General features: G+C 41.6%; 1 protein-coding gene across 2 annotated transcripts in view; it reads left to right on the forward strand.

Moving 5' to 3' along the window:
* Positions 1 to 26,177, forward strand: part of RSF1 (remodeling and spacing factor 1) — a 60,362-nt gene that overhangs the window by 31,046 nt on the left and 3,139 nt on the right. For both annotated transcript variants that reach the window (XM_080363508.1, XM_080363509.1), the window contains exons 6-15: positions 2,263 to 3,968; positions 5,780 to 5,977; positions 7,532 to 7,636; positions 8,854 to 8,933; positions 14,819 to 14,873; positions 16,097 to 16,206; positions 19,257 to 19,324; positions 20,816 to 21,023; positions 22,372 to 22,595; positions 24,635 to 24,826. In XM_080363508.1, the coding sequence (XP_080219634.1) occupies positions 2,263 to 3,968; positions 5,780 to 5,977; positions 7,532 to 7,636; positions 8,854 to 8,933; positions 14,819 to 14,873; positions 16,097 to 16,206; positions 19,257 to 19,324; positions 20,816 to 21,023; positions 22,372 to 22,595; positions 24,635 to 24,826 (2,946 nt within the window). The remainder of the gene's footprint in view (positions 1 to 2,262; positions 3,969 to 5,779; positions 5,978 to 7,531; positions 7,637 to 8,853; positions 8,934 to 14,818; positions 14,874 to 16,096; positions 16,207 to 19,256; positions 19,325 to 20,815; positions 21,024 to 22,371; positions 22,596 to 24,634; positions 24,827 to 26,177) is intronic.

The raw sequence follows: 26,177 nt of genomic DNA on the forward strand, positions 1-26,177 counted from the left end.
TGTGGAACAGAAGAAATAAATACAACAGATAAAATTGGAGTTGTTGTGGAAGCATTAAAAGGCTACTGTAGAAATTGCAGTAAATTGTGAGGAACACCAGCAGAATTGTCTTTTGTTCTAAGGTATTTTCAATATATAACTGTGCAAGTGAGTAATAACATGACCTGCATGGTTACCAACAGCACAGAATTAATTCCAAGTGCTGATTTGCCTTTCTCTCACTAAAAATTGGTCAAGCCAGCATAAATCACTTAAGCAAGATCTCTGCTTCAGATAGGATTGTATTTACATTGTATAGATGAGGTTCTTAGGGACATGGTTGAGAGGTGGACTTGACAGTGTTGGGTTAACGGTTGGATTCGATGATCTTCAAGGTCTTTTCCAACCAAAATGTTTCTGTCATTCTATTCTATAATACGATTCTGTGAATTCAGGAGGAGCCATAAGGCCCAGTGAAACTATATTGGAAGACTTGATGCCTGTTGGCTTTGGCCACTTCCCAAATTAGTTTATGGAAAAATCAGGTAAACTGAACCAATGTTTTTTTCCTGGCCTGATTGATTGACCCGAATAGACAACTTGTGCATCAACTGCCTCATTTTGTGTATGATAGAATCATTTTGGTTGGAAAAGACCTTTAAGATCATCAAGCTCAACTGTTAACCCAACACTACCAAGTCCACCTCTAACCCATGTCCCTAAGAACGTTATCTATGTGTCTTTTAAACCCCTCCAGGGATGGTGACTCCACCGCTGCCCTGGGCAGCCTGTTCCATATATATATATATTTCACATACGTATGGATTTCACATAGGTAGATGCAAAATGCTTTATGAGCAGTTCAAGGAGTTAAACCATAGAACAACTGTTGATTTTCAGTACGGAGAAGTCTGGGAATTCTGATGATCCTTGATGTAGTTTGGGGGAAAGCAGCAGGTGATGGGAAGAAATGGTTGAACAAAAAGGTGAAGGGAGGGTGGAAGAATTTGGACACAAAAAACATCTCACTCGTATAGACAAATGTCTTTAAATAGGCAGCTTTTTTGTTACAAGGGCTCACTTGTGTGATAGGGGGAAAAAAAACAGCCTTGAGCCTTCAAAATGTTATTTGTAGATGCATCTGTTACTGCTGTACTAATTGCTGAGTCTTATTTGCAGACATGCTTTGTATTTGAACAATATTATAAAGCCTATAAATTCTTCCTCACCGCTCTTTTCTAAAATGCTTATTTTCTTTAATGTAACTAAGTTAGCTGTCATGTACTTTCCCCCATCCAAACTCCATTTGGAGTTACGGCACACTTGCAATAATGTCTTCCAGATGGTAGAAGATGCTGTTGTGATATATGTAGTGCTATTATATTTGCTTTTTCTAATTAGTGTTATCCCTGGCTGGCTCAAAAAGTATAGTAAAGGAACAAAACTGAGGAATTAAGAAGCTGTGGTAATGATAAATTAACAGGCTTACGTACATAGTGATAAAATATGGTTTCTTCTGAATGCTGGAAGTGTGCTTTAAATCCTAATGACCTAAAACTGACTTAGCAAAGTAGGTATAATGTTATTTTTTAGTCTGCAGGGTTTTCTGGCATGTGCTACTACTCACTGAGCTTGTTTTAGAAGCAGGAGGTGAAGCAAATGTAGAATATTGTCTGTTACTGTGTTTTGATAGTCCATAGGAGATGTAGCATTGCCCAGGGAATTGAGATGAATTTTGCCATAAGTTGTAATGTTGAGTGTCTCCTCTTTCTCTGAACCATTGATATACAACAGTTGAGTATTTCTTGAAATAAAAACGTGCACAAACGGGACTGATTTCTCTGTGGAATTTCACTTGAAGACCGTGGAATCGCACCCCGTGTTCTGGTTTGTGAAGTAATTCAGAAGCTCAAGCGAGACTTCAAGTCGACGCTTCGTGTGCCCATCACTAAGGTTTTATGTATCCTCTGAAAGAATCGTGGTACTACTAAAGAAAGGGCTGAGATGTCCGTAAAAAGGAGGATTAAATCTAGAATTCTGCTGATAGCGACTGAAATCGAAGTTTATCTTGGTATAAAATTAAACTGAGCTGTGATTCTATACCTAAAAACTGGCAACACACTCATTTACTGACAGCGTTAGACAACCAGGCTCCTCCTCATTCATTTGTGGGGGAGTTTGGGTTCGTTGGGTTTTTCAGATCTGCCTTTTGTTTCGATGGATGCTGTTTGTAATCCTTTGTGTCCCTTGGTCATTTCATCCTTGTTTTTCCTCTGTTGACAGAAAATCAATTAAAAATCAAAGAAGAAAAAGAGGAGGTGGAGGAACAGCCAATGGAACTGGAAAACCTTCCTCTCCCTGTGGTCAAAGAGGACGAAAACGCGCTGAAAATTGAGAAGGTGGAAGAAAAAGAAATTATAAAATTGCCAGTAATAGTAAAATTAGATAAACCTTCAGAATACAATGAAGAAAAGCAAAGTGTCAGAGAAGAAAGCGACTCCTTTAAAGAAAACGTCAAGCCTGTTAAGGTAGAGGTGAAGGAAAACAAACCAGAACCAAAAGACTTGAAAGAAGTCAAAAGTTGTACGGACAAAATAGCAGCTCATGAGCCAGAGAGGTTGGAATTTTGTGTTAATGTCAAAACTCCCCAAGAAATTGTGGAGAAATCTGTGGAAGAAAGCGAGAAACTTAAAAACGACCAGCAGGCAAAAATACCCCTTAAAAAGCGAGAGATCAAGCTGACAGATGATTACGATAGTCCCATCAAGGGGCCCTTGTGTAAATGTGTTACTCCAACGAAAGATGTTTTGAAGGAAGAGGGGAAACCAGAAGAAGAAGCTTTTAAGAGAGTCCCTACGATTACGGCTTTATGTCCCGATGGGAAAGTGCTGGTAAATGGAGAGGTGAGCTGCGAAAAAATAACCCCGAGCGTCATACAAAATGCGGCCGAACGCTCCGCGAGCGCAAAGGAAGAGAGCGGCTCGTTGAAAAATGGCAAAAGTGAGGAAAAGGTGTCAGACCCCCTCAATTCCGTGAGTAAAGTCACAAAAACGTGCGAGGTCGAGAAAAATACGGTGACTGTGCTGAAGGAGATCGGGGCTGCGGTCTCCGAGGTTTCTAATCAGAAAGTGCCTTTAAAGGAGGAATCTAGTCCTGTGGGGAAAGAATCCCTGGACAGCACGACTGCCGAAACGGTCGCGGAAGAATCTGCGCATTCGGAAGACTGTGCCAAAATAACAGAAGAGAAATTAGCCATGCAAATCAAAAAGGACGGACTGTCGCCACCCAAAGAATGTTTAGAGAAGTCCCCAAAGGCTTCTAGTCCTGCAGAAATGCCTCTGCTACCCGATGAAGAAACTTTGCAAAGTAAAGGGGAGTCTGAGGAGAAACCTGATTCTCCAAAAGCTGCTGAGATGCCTCCTGCGTCTACTTCTCCCCTTCCTTTAGAGAAACCTGTTTTGGAAGAGGAGAGTTCTCATAGTAAACCAGCTCTACCGGAGGAGAGCAAAGTAGAAGAAAAACCCAGCCCTGACAAACAAGAGGAAGAGATGGAAACGGCCAAGACGGAGCCGGATAGATTAGATGATGCCCATGCTTCTAATCTAGAGGATTCCTCAGAGAGTAAAAAGGAATCTCCGCCACCTAAAAGCAAATTTAAATATAAGCTAGTTTCTGAAGAAGGAAGCTGTGCCACAGATAATAAAGAACTAACTTCCGAAAGACAGAAAGAAGGAATTAAATTAACCATCAGGATCTCCAGTCGGAAGAGAAAGACGGAAACGCCGCCGGAAGAGGTCGGCGTTGGGCGCACCTTGAGGCGATCGCCGAGAATATCCAAACCTACTCCCAAAGTTGTGGAGACGCGGGATCAGAAAGCGGACAAAAAACGGCCCGAAGAGGAGGAGGAGAAACCCGCGGCGGCGCAAAAACCCGAACGGAAAGAAGATGCAAAAAAACAAGAGAAGGAGCCAAATGCCAAGGTTAACAAGGTAATACAGATTTCTTAGCCGGGAAGAAAGGGTGCCCAAAGCCTTATAAGGAAAATAAATATGTATGTAGGAATATTAAGGGTTGGTTGTTTGGTCAGCTTTGGAAAGGAACGGGGTTTGTAATCCAGTTAGTGGACTTGGCAAATCTAAAACAACACCCCCCTAAATCCTCTGGATTTATTAGACAGAGGCTTGGTGGTGGCTGGTGGGTCTGTTTGAGGATGCTCCCAAACCACAAAGGGGTGGTCAGTAGGTCAGAGAGGTTCTCCTGCCCCTCTGCTCTGCCCTGGGGAGACCACACCTGGAATATTGTGTCCAGTTGTGGCCCCTCAGTTCCAGCAGGACAGGGAACTGCTGCAGAGAGTCCAGCGCAGCCACCAAGATGCTGAAGGGAGTGGAGCATCTCCTGTGTGAGGAAAGGCTGAGGGAGCTGGGGCTCTGGAGCTGGACAAGAGGAGACTGAGGGGTGACCTCATTAATGTTTCCAGATATATAAAGGGTGAGTGTCAGGAGGATGGAGCCAGGCTCTTCTCAGTGACAACCAATGACAGGACAAGGGGTAATGGGTTCAAACTGGAACACAGGAGGTTCCACTTAAATTTGAGAAGAAACTTCTCCATGGTGAGGATGGCAGAGCCTGGCCCAGGCTGCCCAAGGAGGTTGTGGAGTCTCCTTCTGTGCAGACATTCCAACCCGCCTGGACACCTTCCTGTGTAACCTCATCTGGGTGTTCCTGCTCCATGGGGGGATTGCACTGGATAAGCTTTTGATGTCCCTTCCAATCCCTGACATTCTGGTATTCTGTGATCATTTGTCTGGTTCAGGTCTATGAGTAGTTCAGTCAAAAATGAGAAATGTTTGGGTTGAAACAGATTAGGAAAGTTATTTTCCTTATTCAGTGTCTGGTGGGGGGAAAGAGTTATAAGAGAATGAGTTCTCTGAGAAATAAGTTGATGATAAGAAAAGGTTTTTTCTTGTTGGATATGTTTACTTAAATATAAAATATCTTAGTTGCAGAAGGCAGTTTTAACTAATATAATATTCTGAATTTTAATTTGTCTGGTTTTCATTCAGAATGTATTTTAAACAAGTCACTATAGTAAAACTTAACACATCTAGAGAGTAAGACGTGTCATTTTCCAGTCTAAAATAAAAAGGTGGAAAGTCCAAGTAAATGCATGGCAAGACGTATGGTTGCTTTACTAAGGTAGATGTGGTAAAAAGGGGTAGATGCCCCTTTGATTAGCGAAAAAGAAGCATCAACTGAATCAGTTTTCATGGAAAAGTATAAATTTGAAAGCAGAGAAGTATAAATTGGAAAGCAGACCTATAAGTAATGCACTTAAAGGGTGCAGTGATATATTTCAGAAAAGTGCACCCATCTCAGAGGAAAACACCAGAAACACTGAAGTTAGTTTAATTGTTAGAGTGCAAACGTGTCTCTTAAAGCACAACAAAAGACACAAACTGTACATGGGGGCCTGGAAAGAAAACATTCTCTTTGGATTGAGGAAACCTGTCATCAGAAAGTTTAAATGTGGAATTTACTGTGTTCACAAGCAAGTTTACCTTGTCAAAATAGGACATTTGAGATTTTCTTCCTGCAGGTAGATAGGATTTCTTTTCTCCCTGTGTTATCCTGTTGTATTTTAAGGCTCTTTGACACACAATCCGTTCATTGAAATGTTGGGAATTCACTTCTGCTGTTCTGATTGAAATGAATTACTGTAGAGACAAATATTTGTCGAGATCTGGGAAGAAACTCTGTGAGCTCCCTTTGTGTTTTCTCTTTGCAACCGTGTGTCTCCTAGAGAAGCAAAGTTCGGTGGACGGGGACGCGAACACGGGGCAGGTGGAAATACTCCAGTAATGAAGAAAGCGAGGACTCGGACAGTGAAAAAAACTCCGATGAGGAGGAGGAAGAGGAAGAAGAGGAGGAGGAAGAAGCTGCACCTGCTGATGACGATGAGCCGTGCAAGAAGTGTGGCCTTCCCAACCACCCCGAGCTGGTGGGTTTTGGGGAAGGTTGCTGTTGTGTCAGGTTTGGTGGATTTGCCGTGGTGGTATCTGAAGGCGCGTCGTCCTCTGCGGGGGCTGGTTATAGGAGAATACTTTCTAGGTTCTAAATCCATGACAGTAGATGAGTTTAATAAGGAGGGAAGTTATTTCTTCTGTTGACCACCTCTGAAATGTTGAGAGAGTTGGGGTGTTCAGCCTGGAGAAGAGAAGCTCTGGGGAGATCCTATTTCGGCCTTTCCGTAATTAAAAGGGACCAATAGGAATGATGGGGAAAGACTTTTTAGCAGGGGCTGTGGCAACAGGACAAGGGGTGATGGTTAAAAACTAAGAGGGGAGATTTAGACCAGACTTGAGGGTGAAACTGTTGCTCCTGTGGGTGGTGAGAGCCTGTCCCAGGTTGGCCAGAGAGGTGGTGGCTGAACCATCCCTGGAGACATCCCAGGCCAGGCTGGACGGGGCTCTGAGCAACCTGAGCTGGTGAAGATGTCCCTGCTCATGGCAGGGGTGGCACTGGATGAGCTTTGAAGGTCCCTTCAACCCAAACCATTCTGTGATTCTTTTAAGAGGTATAACACAATTTAGCCCATTGAGGATTGATCTGGCTGAGGCTTTGGGGTTGTGTCTGCGATCTCAAGGAATGCAGAGGAGACATTTAAAAGAATGAAACCCCGCAATGCAATATATGCTTTCCAGTATCTTTTGCCATGGTCACAGCTCCATAGTCATCCTTGTTGGATACAGCTGCGCATCATTCTGAGCACTGGGTACAGCAAAATCCTGCACAGTGAAGCTTTCCCTATTCCTATTGTTTTTGGTTCTTATTCATTAATGGTAGACACCATCATGAATTTCAGTTTATCTGGGAAATCGTACTGTGCACTCCTGCTATGAATCCACAGGAATAAACACACTCTCAGGTGTGGGACAGATACTGTAGCAGAGTTGAGACAAAGTTTGACCTTTAGGATGTTAGAGATAAATATTCTGGTGGATACTCGCACAGCTTTGTTCCTCAGGTTTAATGGGAAGGGATATATCAAGTTTTACCCAGTTAAGTATGAACTCTAATAGTTTTATGTACCCCATAGAGCCTGCAAGGCTTTGTCTCTACCCTCTTGGACACACAATCATCCTGATTGTGGAAATGGGCAGGTTTGCTTTGTGTGGATGTTGGGTGCACAGGGAAAACAGTTCACACCACATCTTGTGTGCAGTTTTCCACTTAGTTCCAGATCTGGAAAGCATTACCATATTCCACACTGTGGGCACACAATCTACGTAATCCAGTAGCTCAGAAGTGCCTGAGAACACGTAATAAGAGGAAATCTGGTGTTAAAATAGACTGTGATATATAAACTTCCCCATAAAAACCACTGCTGGCCCCAGAAACTCCTAGTGATAAGTGATAACAGGATTATATTTTTGGTTTTGGCACAGCCCAAAGTATTTATAAAGAGCTTCTGTGTTGGCTGGGGAAATAGTTCTGGAGCTCGTTATGTGTCGTGAATGCCAGAAGATACTCAGGATTCGTTTGGTTTCCACAGATTCTGTTGTGCGACTCTTGCGACAGCGGGTACCACACCGCCTGCCTTCGCCCTCCGCTCATGATCATCCCCGACGGAGAGTGGTTCTGCCCTCCCTGCCAGCATGTACGGTTCTTGTTCGACTTTTGCTCTCCTTTCACAAGTTCTTTTGGTTTTTATTCTGTTCAAAAATAGATTCTGGTGAATTGTAGAGATGCTGATCTTCCCTCTTGCCTATTACTAAAACAGTTTTGCTGGGTGATTTTCCTTTTCTTTCTGCTAGTGATGGATGAATCTCCAGCCACACTCTCCCATCATTGCTTAAATTACCTCCAGACTAAACTAGTATTAAAAATATATCTAAATATTTTCCCAAAAGAGAAAGTTGCTATTTCTAACAAGTCCCAGGGTATAGTTTTCCCCTGCTGGGAAGTCAGTGTTGTCCTTGTCAAGAAAGAAACAAATAGAAACACTTTTTTGAAGGTTGGAAGCTGCTTCTGCCAAAAAGAAATCAGTGCATGTGTCTAGTTTCAATTTAAATTCCATCTAGAATAGCAAGCGATGGTGCTTGGGAGAATAAGCCAAAAAGCGTGTGATGCTGCTGCTCTTTAATGTTGAACCATTTATGCACGTTTACAGAATAATCTGTCTGATCCCAAACCCCTTCCTTACTTTTAGAAAATTACTTTACCAAAAGGGCTGTTGCCCTGCAGCAAACTACCCACACTGGACGTGGCTGTATCGAGCGCTGATTTTTAGTTGTCATCCAAGGAGTATTTTTAGTAATGATGATCCTTAATATGTGAGAAAGTTTTCCTTAAGCAGTTTGAGACTTCAGCTTGCGGTCAGAGCATCTCTGTGTGCTGTTGCTGTTTGGTAATTTTTAATTAATATGAAAAATGACAGATTTATAAAAGCGTGAAGATCATCCTTGGAAATAGCACGATGCGGGTGTTAACTTGGAATAAGGCGCAATTTGTCCATAAAAAGTCATTTTTTACATATGGCTCCTTAAATATTGTGTTCTAAGATATGGAACATTTGGTAAGAAAAATATCCTTGGAGTGTATCTCTGCTTTTTACTGTGGTTTCCACGGAGTTGTGTTCTCCAAGAATTAAAGGACAGATACCACTGTGCATGTATTCACTCGGGCGCCTGGGTGTGTATGGGCGCCTGGGTGTGTATGGGCGCCTGGGTGTGTATGGGCACCTGGGTGTGTATGGGCGCCTGGGTGTATGTACTCCTCAGGTTTCTCCATGGTTAAGTTGAAGTGTCGGAACATTAGCTCAACATGAAAAGAGTTGGTTATGAAAGAAACTGATATTGTGTTTCCTTCCCTTAGAAATTACTCTGCGAGAAATTAGAAGAACAACTACAAGACCTGGATGTTGTCTTAAAAAAGAAGGAGCGTGCGGAACGCAGGTACTACTGGTTGGTTGTGTTCACAGCGAGCTGCTCTACAGAGGGGTAGTAGTAATTCAACGAGCATTAAAATAACGGGGGACTGGGGGGAAAGTAGCGACAAGACTGGGAATTGGAGCAGTTTTGACTTGGCACTGATTTGAGAGGTTATTGGTGGCATGATGCTGCGAGAGGTTGCAAGAAGGGAAAATAAGCCTAATAATTGGGGTAGAGAAGCAAATATATTTGTATTAAACTTGGACAAGGTGCCTGAACACAAATTTGGCTTTTCCATACCAGTAGTTAAATGGTTTTCAGCACTGATTCAGCTACAAGTGTTAATAATACTGGCAGCTGTGTGCAGAATTCCTGCTGTACACAAGGTTAAGTCCTGACTTTGTTACGAAGATGGTCTGAATTAATGGGATTTTAGAGTCTTGTTGCTTCAGATTCTGTTAAATTTTGCTGAATTTACAAGATGATGGAGTTGCTGTAGTGCGATGGGTCAGCTGAGCTAGAATGAAATGTTGTGACCCCTGCCATTACTGACCGGTAAATACAAACCAGGCTGGTGCATTTATAAACAACATCCTTAATATTTGGAACATGCTACCTGCAGTTTTCAGACCTGAAAATGAGGGACAGGAAACGTGGTCTGCATAATTGATAACTTTTAGGACATATTTGCAAAATTGAATAACATCTGTATGCATTATTGATCAAAACTCTGAATGAATTGTATCTTGAAAGGCAAATTTCACCAGAAAGTGAGACCCCTTTTAAAGAAAGTGATTGAGCAGGGTTATATTTGTGGCAGATACATTTGGTTCTGGGAAGAGCAGAGAACAATCCTGGGCTGCTTCCAGCTTCCTTCGCATCTCCTGTTTGTTATTATCATTGCAGCAGCAACAATGACAGTGACAGATCAAGTACCCCCTGCTCCTGCCATCACTGCTTCTGCTCAGAGCACAGAATCCCAGAATGTGAGGGATTGGAAGGGACCTCAAAAGCTCATCCAGTGCAATCCCCCCATGGAGCAGGAACACCCAGATGAGGTTACACAGGAAGATGTCCAGGCGGGTTGGAATGTATCGAGAATAGGAGACTCCACCACCTCCCTGGGCAGCCTGGGCCAGGCTCTGCCACCCTCACTGAGAAGAAGTTTCTTCTTAAATTTAAGTGGAATCTCTTTGTTCCAGTTTGAACCCATTACCCCTTTTTCTGTCATTGGTTGTCACCGAGAAGAGCCTGGCTCCATCCTCCTGACACTCACCCTTTATATATCTGGAAACATTAATGAGGTCACCCCTCAGTCTCCTCCTGTCCAGCTCCAGAGCCCCAGCTCCCTCAGCCTTTCCTCACACGGGAGATGCTCCACTCCCTTCAGCATCTTGGTGGCTGCGCTGGACTCTCTCTAGCAGTTCCCTGTCCTGCTGGAACTGAGGGGCCACAACTGGACACAAGATTCCAGGTGTGGTCTCCCCAGGGCAGAGCAGAGGGGCAGGAGAACCTCTCTGACCTACTGACCACCCCCTTTCTAATCCACCCCAGGTACCATTCCTGGCCACAAGGGCCCAGTGCTGGCAGCAGATCTAGATCACCCTGTAGTAAAATTACCCTTGGTTTGCCAATTCTAGTGAATTTGCAGCCTTGGGAATAGAGCGATGAGCTATTTTTAGGAGCGAGCCTCCATCTGTGCAGGAGTGCGGGACACAAAGAGCTGTGTCTGCTGCTTTGCTTTACAGTGGGAGGATTTATTGCTAGTGAGCAGTATTTTTGGGCCTATTTTGGTAAATATTCCGCTGGCAAACATGACATGAAATCCAAGTTTTTCCCAGTCTGTCTTGCTTTCTTAAAGCCACTAGTGTTGCATAAATATATGATCTTTTAACAGTTAGAGGTGTAAAAGTTCAAGCAGGTTGGTTTAGGGCACAGAAATATATTAATGTAGTGTTTGTGTAAACTCACAGGACGTGTTGTCTGTCGTTTTGACAAAGAGAAGAAAAGTGACGGTCTCATCACACATTTAATAGATTGTTTGAACTAGCATTACTATCGTGCTTTTTGAAGTAGTAATACTGTCGTGCTCTTTTGATTATTCTCTAGCTTTCAGAATCTGACTGAAATGCATTCAGTTCCTCAGCTTTATTTTTCCGCATCCCCAAAGCGTTTTGTCATGGATTTATTTTATTTTAATGAAAACTTAAGGTTTCACATTGACTTACAAATACATAGATCAAAGTGATACCTTTTTTTTTTCCTTCTCTTTATGAATTCAAGATGCTACTGCAAGAATCTGCCTGAATTTCAGGTTTCTCATGTATACGCCGACTTCTATAATCACTACTAGCGAGGTGGAGTAGTTGTTAAAGCTTTTATGGATCCCTTTTATTTCATGGTAGAGCCTCTGACTTCTTCTTGATGGAAAATCACTTCTCTGCTTCTCCCAGGCCAAATTTCACACACACTTTCATGGTTTCCCTGTAGCAACTTTCACAGCCGCTTACATGAGAGAAAATGTTTTCTGGGTTCATTTAGGAAGAGTTTACAACTAGCCAGCTCTTGTGTTGGAGACCTCTTGGATCAAATGTTTAAAGTGTTGAGCTTCAGTGTGCTACGTGCTAACATTTTTTACTTCATTTTGCATTTGAAGACCTTTCTCTCAGCAGGGTTGGCTTGATTTATTTGATAATTTCTTAAGCAGTTGGTATTTGGGGAGAAGAAAAGCAGCTCTTGAAAGCCTCACTGGTCACACTTAAAAACCAGCTGACTTTTCCTCATCTCACCCATCTCCTGATGTTTTGTGTCACACAAAAAATGAGAAGCAGATCACAGAATCACAGAATCGACTGGGTTGGAAAAGACCTCAGAGATCATCGAGTCCAACCCTTGGTCCAACTCTAGTCTGTTTACTAGATCATGACACTAAGTGCCATGTCCAACCTCACTTTAAAAACCTCCAGGGACGGTGAGTCCAGCACCTCCCTGGGCAGCCATTCCAATGCCTGACCACTCTCTCTGTAAAGAATTTCTTCCTAATATCCAGCCTCAATTTCCCCTGGCAGAGTTGAAGCCCATGGCCCCTTGTCCTATTGCTGACTGCCTGGGAGAGGAGTCCAATCCCCACCTGGCTAGAACTGCCCTTCAGGTAGTTCTAGAGAGTGCTGAGCTCCCCTCTAAGCCTCCTCTTCTCCAGACTAAACAAGCCCAGCTCCCCCAGCCTCTCCCCATAGGTCTTGTGCTCAAGTCCCTTCACCAGTCGTGTTGCTAAATGAGATGAAATTCAGAGACAGTTGCTGAATACTAAAATGTGTACATTTCCAGTTCCTTTCTCATTTTAGCAGTTGTATTCCTTGCCTTAAGATGCTACTTTAACTCATTTTCAAGAGCGTAGTGATTTTTGCAGCAATGCAAAATTCTTCCTCATGCAACTCCATGGTGTTCAGAGGGATGAAGACTTCTTTTGATCTATCAGTTTGGAGAACCGATATTAAGAGACAAAGCCAATCACTTTTATACACAGCCAGATATTGTAATTTAGATCTGATGATACAGACTTGTCCAAGTTCATGGTCTTTCTGGCTGTAAAACAAGCTAAAATCTGTTTTTACTCTTGGTCAGTATTGCTTTAAGAACTGTGCTTGTTCATGTTATTTAAGAAAATAATACGCAGAAATCTTTCACTAAAGAGTTCTCTAGGAGGTTATTTAGATAAAAGTGTATAGTGCTGGTCAGAAGACTTTTAAAATTTACTTAGATTCTTTATAAATTAATGAAACAATCAGAAACAGGGGTTGATGTCCAGGTCTAGGTGACTTGTGTACATGACGCATCCATCCTGTTGCGACTCAAGTGTGATACGATTTGTGCCCACGCAACCGCTCACCGTAACTTCACAAGTCTGGGTCTGGTTGAGTGAGACTCTTGAGCTCAGAATCCGTGATTTTATGATTCTAAGAGGTTCTTGTGTGATTTCATTTCAACTGATATGATGCTTCACTGGGTCCTGAAAGTTGGAGATCTTGTAAATGCGTAGTCCGTACCTTGCGCCCGTGCAGGTTTGTTCTTCAGATTGTCCTTCAGACCTACGGGAGACTTGTGTCCTTTGAAAGCTGCAAGTAGAGACCAGGAGCCAGGGTTGTGCCCAGGGCAATTCAGATGATGCTGGATGCTTGTGATGAGGCAAGCTGAGCTTACTGGGACTGTCTAAGCTGAGTCTTACCAACTTTGGTTTAATCCTGTTACCAACTGTGTGCAAGGTCATCCCACTTTTCCATAAACAGGCTTTCCTGTATTTGAGTGCTGTTCTCTCTCCTGTCTTTGGTCTAGAGAACACACAACCAATCTACTCTGTTTTTTCAGCCTTTCTCAGCAGCACATGTCTGCTGCACTGTTGTAACTCCTACTGACTTGCTCTAAACTCTTCGGCTGGATCACGTCTTTCTTGAAGTATGTGTGGTGCCTGGATGGCACCAAGTACTCCAGCTACATGTGAGCAGGGCTGGTGGCCATGGCAGGTGTCGTTCACTTCTCCCATAGGCTGTTGTCCTCTTCACATATCCATCTGTAATATTCACAGAAGCCTAGGTCGGAAGGGACATCAAGAATCATCTGGTTCAACCTTTCTTGGCAAAAGCACCACGTGGACAAGATGACCCGGCACCATGTCCAGCTGAATCTTAAAAGTGTCCAAGGTTTGGGCATCCACCACTTTCCTGTGGAGATTATTCCAATGGCTGATTGTTCTCATCATGAAAAACTTCCCTCTTGTGTCAATCAGAATCTCTCCAGGAGTAACTTGTACCCATTACCCTTCATCTTCTCCCTGTGACTCCTTCTAGAAAGGAAGTCTCTTCTTTGTAGCCACCCTTTAAATACCAGAACAAGGTGATGAGGTCCCTCCTACACCTTCTTGCCTCAAGGCTGAACAAGCCCAGTTCTCTCAGGTGTTTCCCAGTCCTTGGATCATCTTTGTGGTGCTTCTCTGGACCCTCTCTGGCCTGTCCACCTCCTTTTGTGTAGCAGGAACCAAAACTGAGCACAGTATATCAGGTTTCACCTGACAAGTGTGGAGTAGAGCAGGATAATGATGCTCCTGTTGATGTAGCCCAATGTCCCATTGTCCTTTGCAGCAGCCAATGGTCACTCATACAGAGCTTGTTGTCCCCCAGGTCACTTCCCAGCTGGGTAGATCCCAGCCTGGATTGTTTGTCCAGGTTCAAGACCTTACACTTGTCCTTGTTAAACTTCATAAGGTTCTTCTTGGCTCGTTCCTCCAACCTCTCCAGATCTTCCCAAGTGTCCACTTCCCCACCCAGTTTGGTGACAGTTGTTTCTGCAGCATTTGGACTCTGTTGAGCTTTGTTGGGTTGTTCTCCTCTGACAAAGAATTGCTACGTAGGCCATTATTTGCTCCCAGGTGTTTCTAGAGTTGATTATTCCTGCCCGAGTCTAAAATCTGGAACTTGTCCTTTTTTGGATTGCATCTTGTCTTTGAGAATTTTCCCAGTTCATTGTGATTTTTGAATTCTCATTTTATCTTTCAGCACCTCCAGGGTCGATCGTAGTTACGGATCCAACATTATAGTCTCTATCACATCATTATTATTTTTCACTTGTGTTTTAATTGCTTTTTACACCCTAATTCAATCATTTCCATTGCACTCGCAATCTTCAAGTACTGTTGTTTGTCAGAATTCTTCGGAAATCTCTTAAATTACACAGGTAGGAAAATGTAATCATATGAGATTTAGTATGTAATTCCAATGAAAGTGTTTTCTGTTGGAGCATCCTCTTGGGATGCTTCTGCCTGGCAATAGTAAGAGCTTCAAACAGTGTTAATTACAGCATTATTTTAGATATCTGTAGTTTTTCTATAAGCTTATTTTCTCTTTTCTCTCCTAAAGAAAAGAACGCTTGGTGTATGTGGGTATCAGTATTGAGAACATCATTCCCCCTCAGGTAAGTCACTGCGTGTCTATTGTATTATCGGTTTATTTTCCAAACCTGTCAGGGAAGAAGTTTCTTAGTGCTTTGTCAGAAGTGCCAGTAGCATCTTGGAAGGGAAAATCAATCTATCTACAGGTCAGAAATAATTCTGGGCTCTGTGTTTTAGACTGAGATTGAATTTAGCAGAGGAAACAAGGGATATTTATCATGTTTATTAGAGCCAACTGGTGTCACACAGGGTCACAGAATCACCTCCCCACCCATTACAGTTGGGTTTTATGTAGAGCGCTCCACTAATCTGTAGTTTATAAAGGTGGGATTCAGTTTATTTAACACTGTTGTCTGTTGTATAATTATCTAGATCCGAGCTAATTGTCACAGCTTTCCATTGGAACTGATGGAAACAAATGTTTCTGGCTTATGATTCAGGGAACATATGTATTATCTATAAGAAGTATTACATTTGTCTCCAAGAATTGTATATTGAAGTCACATATGGTTAAAAAGTATAAACATTGAGTATTTTATTAACAGATGCTTTTACAGAAGAGGGAAGATGTTTTTATTCGGGGATAACGGCCTCTTCTCACTTCTTATATATTTTAAAGCGATGCCTTTGAAGTCTTAGCCAAATGTCTTTGTTGGAGATCATAATCTGGTTTTGCATAATAGTTTAAAATAAAACTGTTGTTTGTTTTAAACATAGACTTTGACTCTAATAAAGCAAACTTTCTCCTTGTCTCTTGATAGCAGAAAAATAACACCTTTAACAAACTTGAAGAGTCTCAGGCTGGGAGCAAATATTTGACAAATTAAGCCTGGGGGCAGATTATTTTAATTAATAACTTGGAAACGGTGTCATAAAACTAACCTGTGTGGAATTTTGAGACTGCAGCATGTCAATGTGTCCCTGTGCTCGGTATGCAGAGATGCCACCAATAATTTGTTCAGTTGCTGCATTTATTAGTCCTGCAAGTAGCACCTGAGGCACCATCAGTGTTGTAGCACAATCACAAGCCTGAACCCTTAAACATTGTATTTGCAAAATTATGTTGCCAATAAGGGCGATATGTGCACTTGTTCATGTGAACTCTGCTGTAACAAGTTATGATGAATATATTAGAAGGGAAAATGTGTTGGGTGGATGCGTTTTCTAGATCATACAAATATCGGTATCATACGAGTTCAGTTTGGGGAGATAAAACGTTTTTGACGCTTCTGTGTTATGTGAACAGGAGCCAGAGATACCTGAAGGCCAGGAAGAAAAGAAGAAAGATTCCAAAAAGCCCAAATCAAAGCTGCTTGAAAGGAGGTCTACCAGGACCCGCAAGTGCATAAGCTACAGGTCGGCAGCTCTTTTCAATAGCTTGTAAAACCAAGAAAGCTCACACTGTTGTTTTTCTTAAGCAATCCATTGGTTCTCATACGCACTTTTACATTTAAAAGCAAGCCCCAACTCAAGTGGGTTTGTTCTTTCCTCTGAATACCGGTTGTGCTTGCAGCAGAGGTGCAGGTGAGATGGTCTAGTGAAGGGATAATGCACTAAATGAGGAAAATATGGATGGTGCTTTGTTCAGGAATATTGGAGAAGGCTTTGGCATTACTGGAATTTCTGGAGTAGGTTAAAGCAGGTGAATTGTACCTCTCCTTTCTGTTGGAAGGCAGACTTGTGTGTAAAGGCCTTCAATTCCTGTTTCTCTTCCCCCCACCTTATGGCTTCTATACATGAAAGGGGCATGAAATTCAAAATGCGATTGAGACAGTGTGTCTAAAAATGGTCTGTAACTCTTTAGGGAAATTGTGATAAAAATGCAGTTAGTAAATTAGAATTCCAAGATATTTAGACTCCCTGCATTCTAAAAGTAGAACAGGTCACTAAAGTTTACAAAATTCGGCATGATCTTTATATAATCTTTTGTTCTTGATGTGTTACCAAAGTGGTTTATAAACTACCTTGAGGTGCTCCAATGGTTCAAGTCGTGGTCGATCAGAAAACTCAGCCTGACCTTGCTTAGCTGTTGGTCCTCAGTAGCTTTGACAATTAACATTAAAAGATGCAGTAACAAAAATGCCGTTGCTGCTTTGGGAAATTGTTTCTTTGAAGTTATATAGGTTTGCAAATATGCTCATGACCAGTCAAGCAGCATCTGAGCAAGAGAATAAACATCTTGCCTGTCAGGCCTCTGGTGTGACATGTTGTGCAAAGACGGTAATTGTTATTGGAAATAATGTTTGGTATAATGTTGCTCTGGAAAAATAGTTGATCTTCTGATACAAAGTGACTCAGTCATACACACAACTTTGTGAAAATATTGCGCTTACTTCAGATTTCTGTGTCCACTGCTGGTGGCAGTGGGAATTGTGGATGTTTTCCTTCAGTGGGAGGAAATATTAATATTAATGAATGCTGAACATCTTATTCCGCTGACAGACAAACCTGGTTCTCTAAAGAGATGCAAACCCTTTGTCACCTGAGTCATCTCTAAGAAATCTGCATTGGGAATAAAGCAGCAGCAATTATGTCCTATTAATGGACAAGGAGATGGCTGCTCAGGTTGTAAGGGGTGATTTGGAAGTGTTAAGTGATTCCTCACATTTTAAAGAGAGGGTTTGTTGTTTTTTTTAGTGGTATAGATGGAAAATAACATTTGAGTCGTGTGGAACTAATCTTATTGATGGAATAATTGCAGAGATACTTCCTTGCTGAGTAAAGCTGCCTTGAACATACCATGCGGTTGTTCTTAGGGAATACAGAGAGACTCCAAATCCATCACCTGGTTTTTAAGGGAAAAAGTGGTTTTGCTTACTGTTGAAATACAGAGTAATATTAGATCCATTATTTTCTTGTTTTGCTGGAGGTTACTAGGGAAGAGCAAGATAGATATGTTTCTTTCGTGACCGAGAAACTGAATCTTTAATCAAAGTATTTTCCAATTATTGTCCAAAAAATCTAATAATCTAAAAAATAGTTTAATAAAATTAATAATTGAATAATTTTTTTAAATGAGAAGAAAAACTTAGATCTAAATAAAATGTCTTTCCTACCTCGTTAATGAAATTCAGACTTTAGCATGTTGTATCTCAAGGCGTGATACAGGTAACAATCCTTTTATATGGGATGTGACTTCAGTTTGTTTCTTCAGTTATGAATTTATCTGTGTAAAAGGACGGGATCCTTTTTCCTCCCTTTGCTGTTCCTTTTAAATGAATTACTCAGCATGCAGAGATTTAAGCACTTTTATAAAAGCTGCTGCAGGACAAATGTACTCAAATATTTTGCTTTTGTTTGTCCTGTTTAGTTATGTGTCAAGGGTTTAGATTGCAGGGTGACAATAAAACCCTGGCAGATGTATTGTTAACATCCTCTCTTCCCTCCCTTCCCCCTTCTTCCCCTCCTTCTTAGTAGCATTTTACCAATGCTACTAATAAGAATAGAGAAAATACAAAATATACAAAACCAATCTTGAAAGTCCCAGCAACTGCAGAGCCGGCACCCGAAGTCCTGGACTGGACTCTGCAGCCAACCGGAGCTGGATTCAGTCTGTCACTAGGCCTCAGTTCATAGGGACGACTAGCAAGGTCCTCTCCTAATGTTGGCCATAAGCAAAAGGGAAAAGGGGACGAGATCCTTGTGATCTCCCACTTTTATATGAAGTATTCACATGAATGGGATGTTATACACAGTTGGTCAGTTTCTTGGTCACCTGTTTCTCGTTGCCCCTCTCATGAGATGTCCATCCATGCTTATCAATAACTTCATATTCCATTGCTATGTTTCCCAAAACATGTATCTGGTTCTCCAGGAAAATGCAGCTAATATGAAGCTTTAGCTGACAGGCAAATTCACTAAAAGACAAACTTGGTTTTTAACAAAACCAGGACCTTATGCAACATGACATTTTAACTTATTTGTATATATGTACATTTGTCTCTACTGTGTACAGTATATTTTATCTGTTCGGTTTAGCATGCTGCAGATCCCTAAAGTATAATTACCACGAGCTTTAAGAGGAGAAAGAAGTGATCCAAAATAAGTTTTCAAGGAACATTGAGGATGAATAATTTTACTTTAGGTGCTTTTCAGCAATTATATATTGTTAAATTCAGTGGTGTGTTATGTAAAATGCAAGTGGTTTTCTGTTCACATAGATCAATAAGAAGACAGGAAGGCAATGGTGAATAATATGCTAGCAAGTAGAAATAAACACACCTTAAATAAAAATTGCTATTTTATCATCGATCCAGCCCATTATTTCTGTAATTTTATTATCTATCCAGCCCGTTGTCTGTGCAGTGTGATTTCTTTAAAACAGTTTTAGCTTTTGAGGTATGTTTTCGTAAGATAATTTAATTAGGGTGTGCTTCCAAGTGGTAAATGAAAGCTGTTACTTTTAGGTTTGATGAATTTGATGAGGCAATTGATGAGGCAATTGAAGATGATATCAAGGAGGCTGATGGAGGAGGTATGTTTCTGATATTTATTTTCATTGCAGTGGTGATGATAAGATTAAGACCAAATGTATTTTGATACCAGAAGCAACAAATATAGTCTTCCCCCTTACACTTTGTAGTTTACAGTTTTTCCTGCTGTGTTTTTGGAATCAAACTCAGTAATTTCTCCTGGAAACGGCCATGTCAGGCTGCAAAAAGACGCCAAAATTGATTTGGTCTTGATAGTTAAATTCAGCTTGTACATGTTTTGATATATGAATGCAATGGCTAAGCATGACAAGAAGACCCTTACAATTAATTTGCAAAGTTTTGCATTTGAGGTTGGAATGGCAGCTGGTGCTATTGACATCTGTCACCTGTAAAAACTGGGTTCATGAACTGATCTGCTTTAAAGATGAGGTCTGCAAAGTGGTTTGAAAAATATTAACTCAGATCTATAAGCACTTCTCAGTTGTACGTGAATAAAGTGAAATTATGTTCTTTGTTGCCTATTAAGGCAACATAGGGGATCCAAAAGGGAGATCTTCAACGGTATCTGAGAGGTGTAGATGGATTTGTGCTTCTGTGTGGAGAAGACTGCCATGAACCATCATCCCTCACTTGTTTGGCTTGTGGCATCTCCACAAAGACACCAGTTTTCAGGAGCTTGGTGGGTGTACACAGACAATCTGAACATTGTGTGTCTGTAACACACCTGTATAATCACAGAATGGTTGGGGTTGAAGGAACTTCTGGAGATCATCCAGTCCAACCCACCTGCTAACGCAGGGTCACCAGAGCAGATCACACAGGAAGGTGTCCAGGTGGGTTTGAATGTCTCCAGAGAAGGAGACTCCACAGCCTCTCTGGGCAGCCTGGGCCAGGCTCTGGCACCTCATAGTAAAGAAGTTTCTCCTCGTGTTCAGATGGAACCTCCTGTGTTTCAGTCTGTGCCCATTGCCCCTCATCCTGTCATTGGGCACCACTGAACAGAGTCTGGTCCATCCTCTTTACACCTACCCTGGAGATATTGATCAGCATTGATCAGGTCCCTTCTCAGCTTCTCTTCTCCAGGCTGAACAGCCCCAGCTCTCTCAGCCTGTCCTCAATAGAAAGATACTAAAATAATAAACCCAATGAAGTCTCAACAGTAAAACCAGCTTTTCAGGAACTCCACTCCCTGGCCAAACAGCAACTGCAACACTTCATCTCCCAAGAAGTGTTTTAATCATTATGAAGATGATGTATTTTCTGATAACTGCCCATTCACAAAGCATTAGGCAATAATGTGGGGTGGGGTTGAGTATAAGAATGGACGTGGACCTTGTTCCACATGGACCTCAGTATTTCCAGGTGACCACAGCTGGGGCTGTGTGTGTCAGGAACAAGACTCCACAAACAGTCTTGCATGACAAAATATGCTGCTTTACAGAGAATAACCTGAAGCTATAGGCATGGAAGAAATGTATAAACAAATATCAACTTGCTCTTTTTTCCCCCCCTTTTTCTATCACTGAATTCAGGCATTGGGAGAGGCAAAGACATGTCTAATATCACAGGTCACCGTGGAAAAGACATTTCCACAATCTTGGAGGAAGAAAGGAAAGAAAACAAGCGACCGCAAAGAGCTGCTGCAGCACGGCGCAAGAAACGACGGCGACTAAATGACCTGGATAGTGACAGTAATCTGGATGAAGAAGAGAGTGAGGATGAATTCAAGATCAGCGATGGGTAAGGTTGCAGTTTAACTTCCACCACAAGTCACAGACCACTACAGGCTTCTGGGACTCTGAAATGATCATTTGGAGCATGTGCCCGGTGCTGGAACAGCTCTGCATAGTGCCAGCAAAAGTCCTCCTGGCTTAGAGGAACATCATTATAGTGGAAAAACCGCACTCTGGATACACGTGCTGAAATAATCCAATCTGTATTTTAAGTAAAAGGTGTTCTGGGAATGTTACTGGGATGAGGCTGCACTGGGGGGTTCTGTACATGGTTATGTTAGTGAAGCAGCTGAGTCCTCTGACTGATGATAGAATCGTAGAATCATTTGGGTTGGAAAAGACCCTCAATGTTGTTGAGTCCAACCATTAACACAGCCCTGGCACTACCCCATGTCCCTGAGAACCTCATCTCCACGTCTTTTAAACCCTTCTAGGATGGTGACTCCAGCACTGCCCTGGGCAGCCTGTTCCAATGCCCCACAACCCTTTCCAGGAAGAATTTTTCCCAATATCCAATCTAAGCCTCCCCTGACACAATTTGAGACTGTTTCCTCTCATCCTATAACTTGTTATGTGGGCAAAGAGATGAACACCCTTCATGCTACAACCTCCCAATGTGCCTATCTACCAGAAAACTATAACAAAGATGCAGCTAGAATGAGGCTGGTTGTTTCCTTTTGAAAAATACGTCCTATTTTGTGGGATTTTTATTGGGCCCGATTGGCATTTCAAAATTGGAAGTGTAAAATTTCCCCATTTGCAGCATACAAAACTTGACATGCAGGTTCTGAAAACAGCTCTTGATTTCTGCTCTCTAGGAGACAGAGTTTGAAAACAGCTAAAGAAGTGGTTTATACTGTAGAAAACAGTGTGTCATGTGAAGATTTAAATGCTAAAAGAGCATTGCTCTGGCTAACTGAAACTCTCGGTGGGATTCCTTATTGTTCAGTCTGGGGAACTCTCAACATGAATAAATTTAATAATAATTTTATACATCCTTTCTGCCTCATTGAAGAAACATAAGAGGATGAGCTCTAGGCTCTTTACAATCAACACTTAAAGCTTTACCAGTCACTGAGTCAATTTCCCAAGTGTATGGATAATCTATACAACAAAGATGCAAATTTTGAGCTTTGTTTTTCACCTGTGACTGTGCTGAGGGCATTTCGGTGGCACCCTGAGTTAAATATGCTGGATATTTCCGATCAATGAGTGTAGCTTGTGGAAATCTCACAGAATTAATAGCGCATTGATCCGTTCAAGTGTGCTCATGCATTACTTGTAAAATAGAAATACTGATTCAATCTGTTATTTCTGATACCTGTCTCTGTTGTCTGTGGTGCCTCTTTGAACAGATCTCAGGATGAGTTTGTTATATCGGAGGAGAATCTGGATGAAAGTGAAGATGACCCACCATCCAACGAAGACAGCGATTCAGAGTTCTGTGCCCGCATTTCCAGGCGACACGTCTCCAGGCCCATGAGGCAAAGCAGGCGGTTACGAAGGAAAACAGTCAAGAAAAAATACTCTGAGGATGACGAAGATGAAGAATCAGAGGAGAATTCAAGCAGAGAATCTGGTGAGCATAAGAAGTCTTTAAATATATTAAATACTCTGGAGAGAGGAAGAGTGGAAGTCTCGATTTCCTGTAATGACGGATGCTAACTAAGGTGTCACCTTTGCTTTAAAGCACTTTGCTGCTCATTCTGCTGCGAATGTTGCGCAGGAAACTGCTATTGAGTATGAGGTTCTCAGCATTTTAAGGAATTATATATTTAAATGAATGCTTGTGTTATGATTCAAAATGCCTTTGTGGATGGTTTCATCTACCCTGTACCTTCCTGTTTGGAACATGATTGTAGGGAGGAGAAAGGATGGAGGCAAAAATGCACTTTTTAGCTACTTGAAGACCTTCCAAATACCTTTGAAGAAATTTCTGAAAGAAACATTTTCCCTCATTTTGTATGGAAGAATAATTCCTTCAGTTTTCTGGCACTCTGTGTTCTCTGGTAGGCTTGAAAGCAAGTAATAGCACCTTGAATCTGTCTCTTCTATGATTATCCTTTTTTGATCTTTTTTTAACTAAAAACCCTTGCATCACAGGAGAAGTGAATAATTCACTTTGTTCTACTTGTCCTTCAACCAGTTCATTTGCTGTTTGCCCGGTTTGAAGTTTGAGTGTAATCCCTATGCAATACTTCTATCTTTTCACGATAAACATCTGAAGATTGTCCTCCATGTTTCTGCTTCACTGGAGACTCAATCCTAGAAAGTCCTAGATATTTTTATGTATTTTTATTATGAATTTAGGGTACAAAGTTCACTGGAGCTTCAACTTTTTGCAGTATGTGTTACCTTTCCGGTGGTGTATGTGTATCTAGAATGTAGATGATCGTGTTGGCGTGAGTTGCTTTGAAGTGCTGATTTCCAACAGGAGGTTTCACAAATGGATAGATGACGATAGTTTTATGCAGTGACAATAGTTGTTTCTCCTTATCTGGAATGTGTCACTGTACCCATTGTAAACTCTTAATGATGGAGCTAGAGGGTTGAAACCATTGAGCTGGAGCATCGAAAGAGGTTGTTCATTTATTCTCTGATGCCCAGGAGCAACTATTTGTTTCCTGGTGAACACACGACCATGATAAAATAACTGATTCCTTACATATCTAAGAGTATAGTCCTGATATTTTGGTCTTTTACCCTGTCGTTGTCCCTCAGGATCCTGCCTTAACCCTATTTTGAGCTAAAGACATAAGGTGCGCTGCGAGCGGCTTTGTGTTCGGTCTCCAGAGATGGAGTTTCTCTCAGAAGATGGTGGTGGTGGTTGTTGAGCTGCTCTGATTCTTTCTTTAACATTTTAGGAAGGAAAAAGGATGTCACTTTGAGCTGTGGTCATGTCAATCAATAACTTAGGATCAGTATGTGACACGTGTAGAAATGTATCTTGGGATCATTGTTTTGGCACAGCTTGGTGAAAAAGCAGCTAAAGTTGATTCAAGGCTATTTAAAGTGATGCAAATAACTTTAATTCTTAAAGACACGAGCTGCAGTAGACGGGTGCAGGAGGAACTGTGAATGGTGGTAAGTTTCTTCTGTACAGTTTCTGTTTTAAGCAAACTCACGATCAAGTGAGACTTAAATTCTATAACTCAGGTCTTACCTGGAGTTTCATTTGTCAGTGGTTTTTCATCTACCTATTCTTAAAGATGTTTGAGTAGAATACAATTAACTTTAAAAACAGAAAGGACTTTCCAGTGTCAGCAGTAACGTGCATCATCAACTCCGATTCAGTACGGTTGTTTCAGCTGTCAGGAATTGTAGAGGCAGCATCTTTGGCACCAGTAGAGCTGAGGGAAGAAAAACACTGGAAGGAAACCTGTTCTGGAGGAGTTTGAGGGAGACGAGGAAAAAGGTTTGTGAGAAGATTTTAAAACCGGGCAGTTCTACGCTGGTGATGAATGGTTGGAACTGATACCATGAGCCTGGAATAGGTCAGGGTAATGAGCCCTGATGGTTGGGATGCTCCGGTGCTGGAAGAGTACATGATTTTATTATCGAAATGAATGCAGTTTTGCTGTAATGAAGTAACTCACATCATTGGTTTCTTCTTTACAGAGAGTGGTGAGTACACAGATTACAGTGACGACGATTATCTGGAAACCAGGAGGAGAAGATCAAGACGGAATCAGAAGAGACAAGTTAATTATAAGGAAGATTCAGAAAGTGATGGCTCCCAGAAAAGTGTCCGATACGGAAAGGAGTTAAGAAGAGTTCATAAACGCAGGCTCTCCACTTCAGATAGTGAAGGTAAAATGAACAGCTAAGGAGCTAATATACATCAGCATTAGCATGAAAACTGTATATAATTCAGAGATTTTTGGAGAACCTTCTTTCTAGAATTCTGTGGTGTTTCTCAGAAACTGTTTCCTTCTGAACCAGGCCACTGGTACTTCACGGTGCACCATTACGATCACTTCTTAAAGTCATCATCGTCCCTAATCCTGACATCCAGGTCCAAATTTACTGTGCTGGGATCCCAAAACTGGCATTCATGTAACCCTTTGGCCACTTTTCTGTTAAGAGCCCATAAACCTTCATCCTATGAGTCTTTAAAGATTCTCTTCCTTTCAAAAGTATTCTTTTTGGTGCCCTGATTATATTTGTGCTGGTGGTTAAGATTCATTCAATCTCCCATGATAAGCATAGAGGAAACCTGCTCTCGAAACATCAGTCACACTGTGAGCGACTGGTGTATGTTCAGATGTAAAATTAACTTTTACTAAACCAACTTTTGGATGGTTCGCATTGTGGGTGAGCTTATGAGACTTCAGGTCCAGCATTAAGAGCTGCTGAGCGTTAGGGCTGCAATGGGCACTCAGCTTCCTCCGAAAATGCCGAGCACCTCTGATTTGTAGGTAAGTTTTGGAAGTGCTGGCCTGAATTTAGAGTGTTAGCGAATCCTTTTAGATGAAGGGAAACAAGTATGTAATATAACCATATAATATCTCCAATTTGATCATACACTTCAATATATTCTGTTATTGGAAGAGGATCTATACGCTCTCTAAGAACTACAGAGAGTTTTTCGCTACCTGACTAACAATGTATTTTCTCCATGAAATCCCGTTTCCTCAGGTGTTTTTGGTACTGATTTTTTGCCTATTAAAATTAGCACCACTGGGTACCATTGCAGTACTGTCCCACAGCTATAAAACATAACAGTGTTACTGAAGTGTAATTCTGTTGAAAATACAGCAACTCTGATTCTCACGCAACTTAAACCTGCATTAATTAATACCCTTTAAAATAACAATTCACATGCATTTCTAATGGAGACATCAAGTGGTGTTTGCTGTTTAAATCTTCAGTATCTATCTTTTCTCACCGAAGCCATGAAGGGTCAGCAGAAAGGTTGGCAGCGTGTAGGTGATATTCCAGTTCGCCAAAAAACCCAATAGACTTCTGTTAAAGGGCAACAAGCTTCACGTGACATTTAGGCAGCGTTCATGTGCTTTGGAAGAAGTTGTATATAATTTGGGAGTGGCAGGGGAATACTTGTGTATATATGTATAGACATAGATCTATATCTTTTTATGATAGTGCAGCTGTTGTTTGGGATCTTAGTTCTTGGAAGGGTGTAAAGTGGGTGCTGTGAAAT

The sequence above is a fragment of the Nesoenas mayeri genome (genome assembly GCF_963082525.1).
Source record: "Nesoenas mayeri genome assembly, chromosome: 1".
Classification (NCBI taxonomy): domain Eukaryota; kingdom Metazoa; phylum Chordata; class Aves; order Columbiformes; family Columbidae; genus Nesoenas; species Nesoenas mayeri.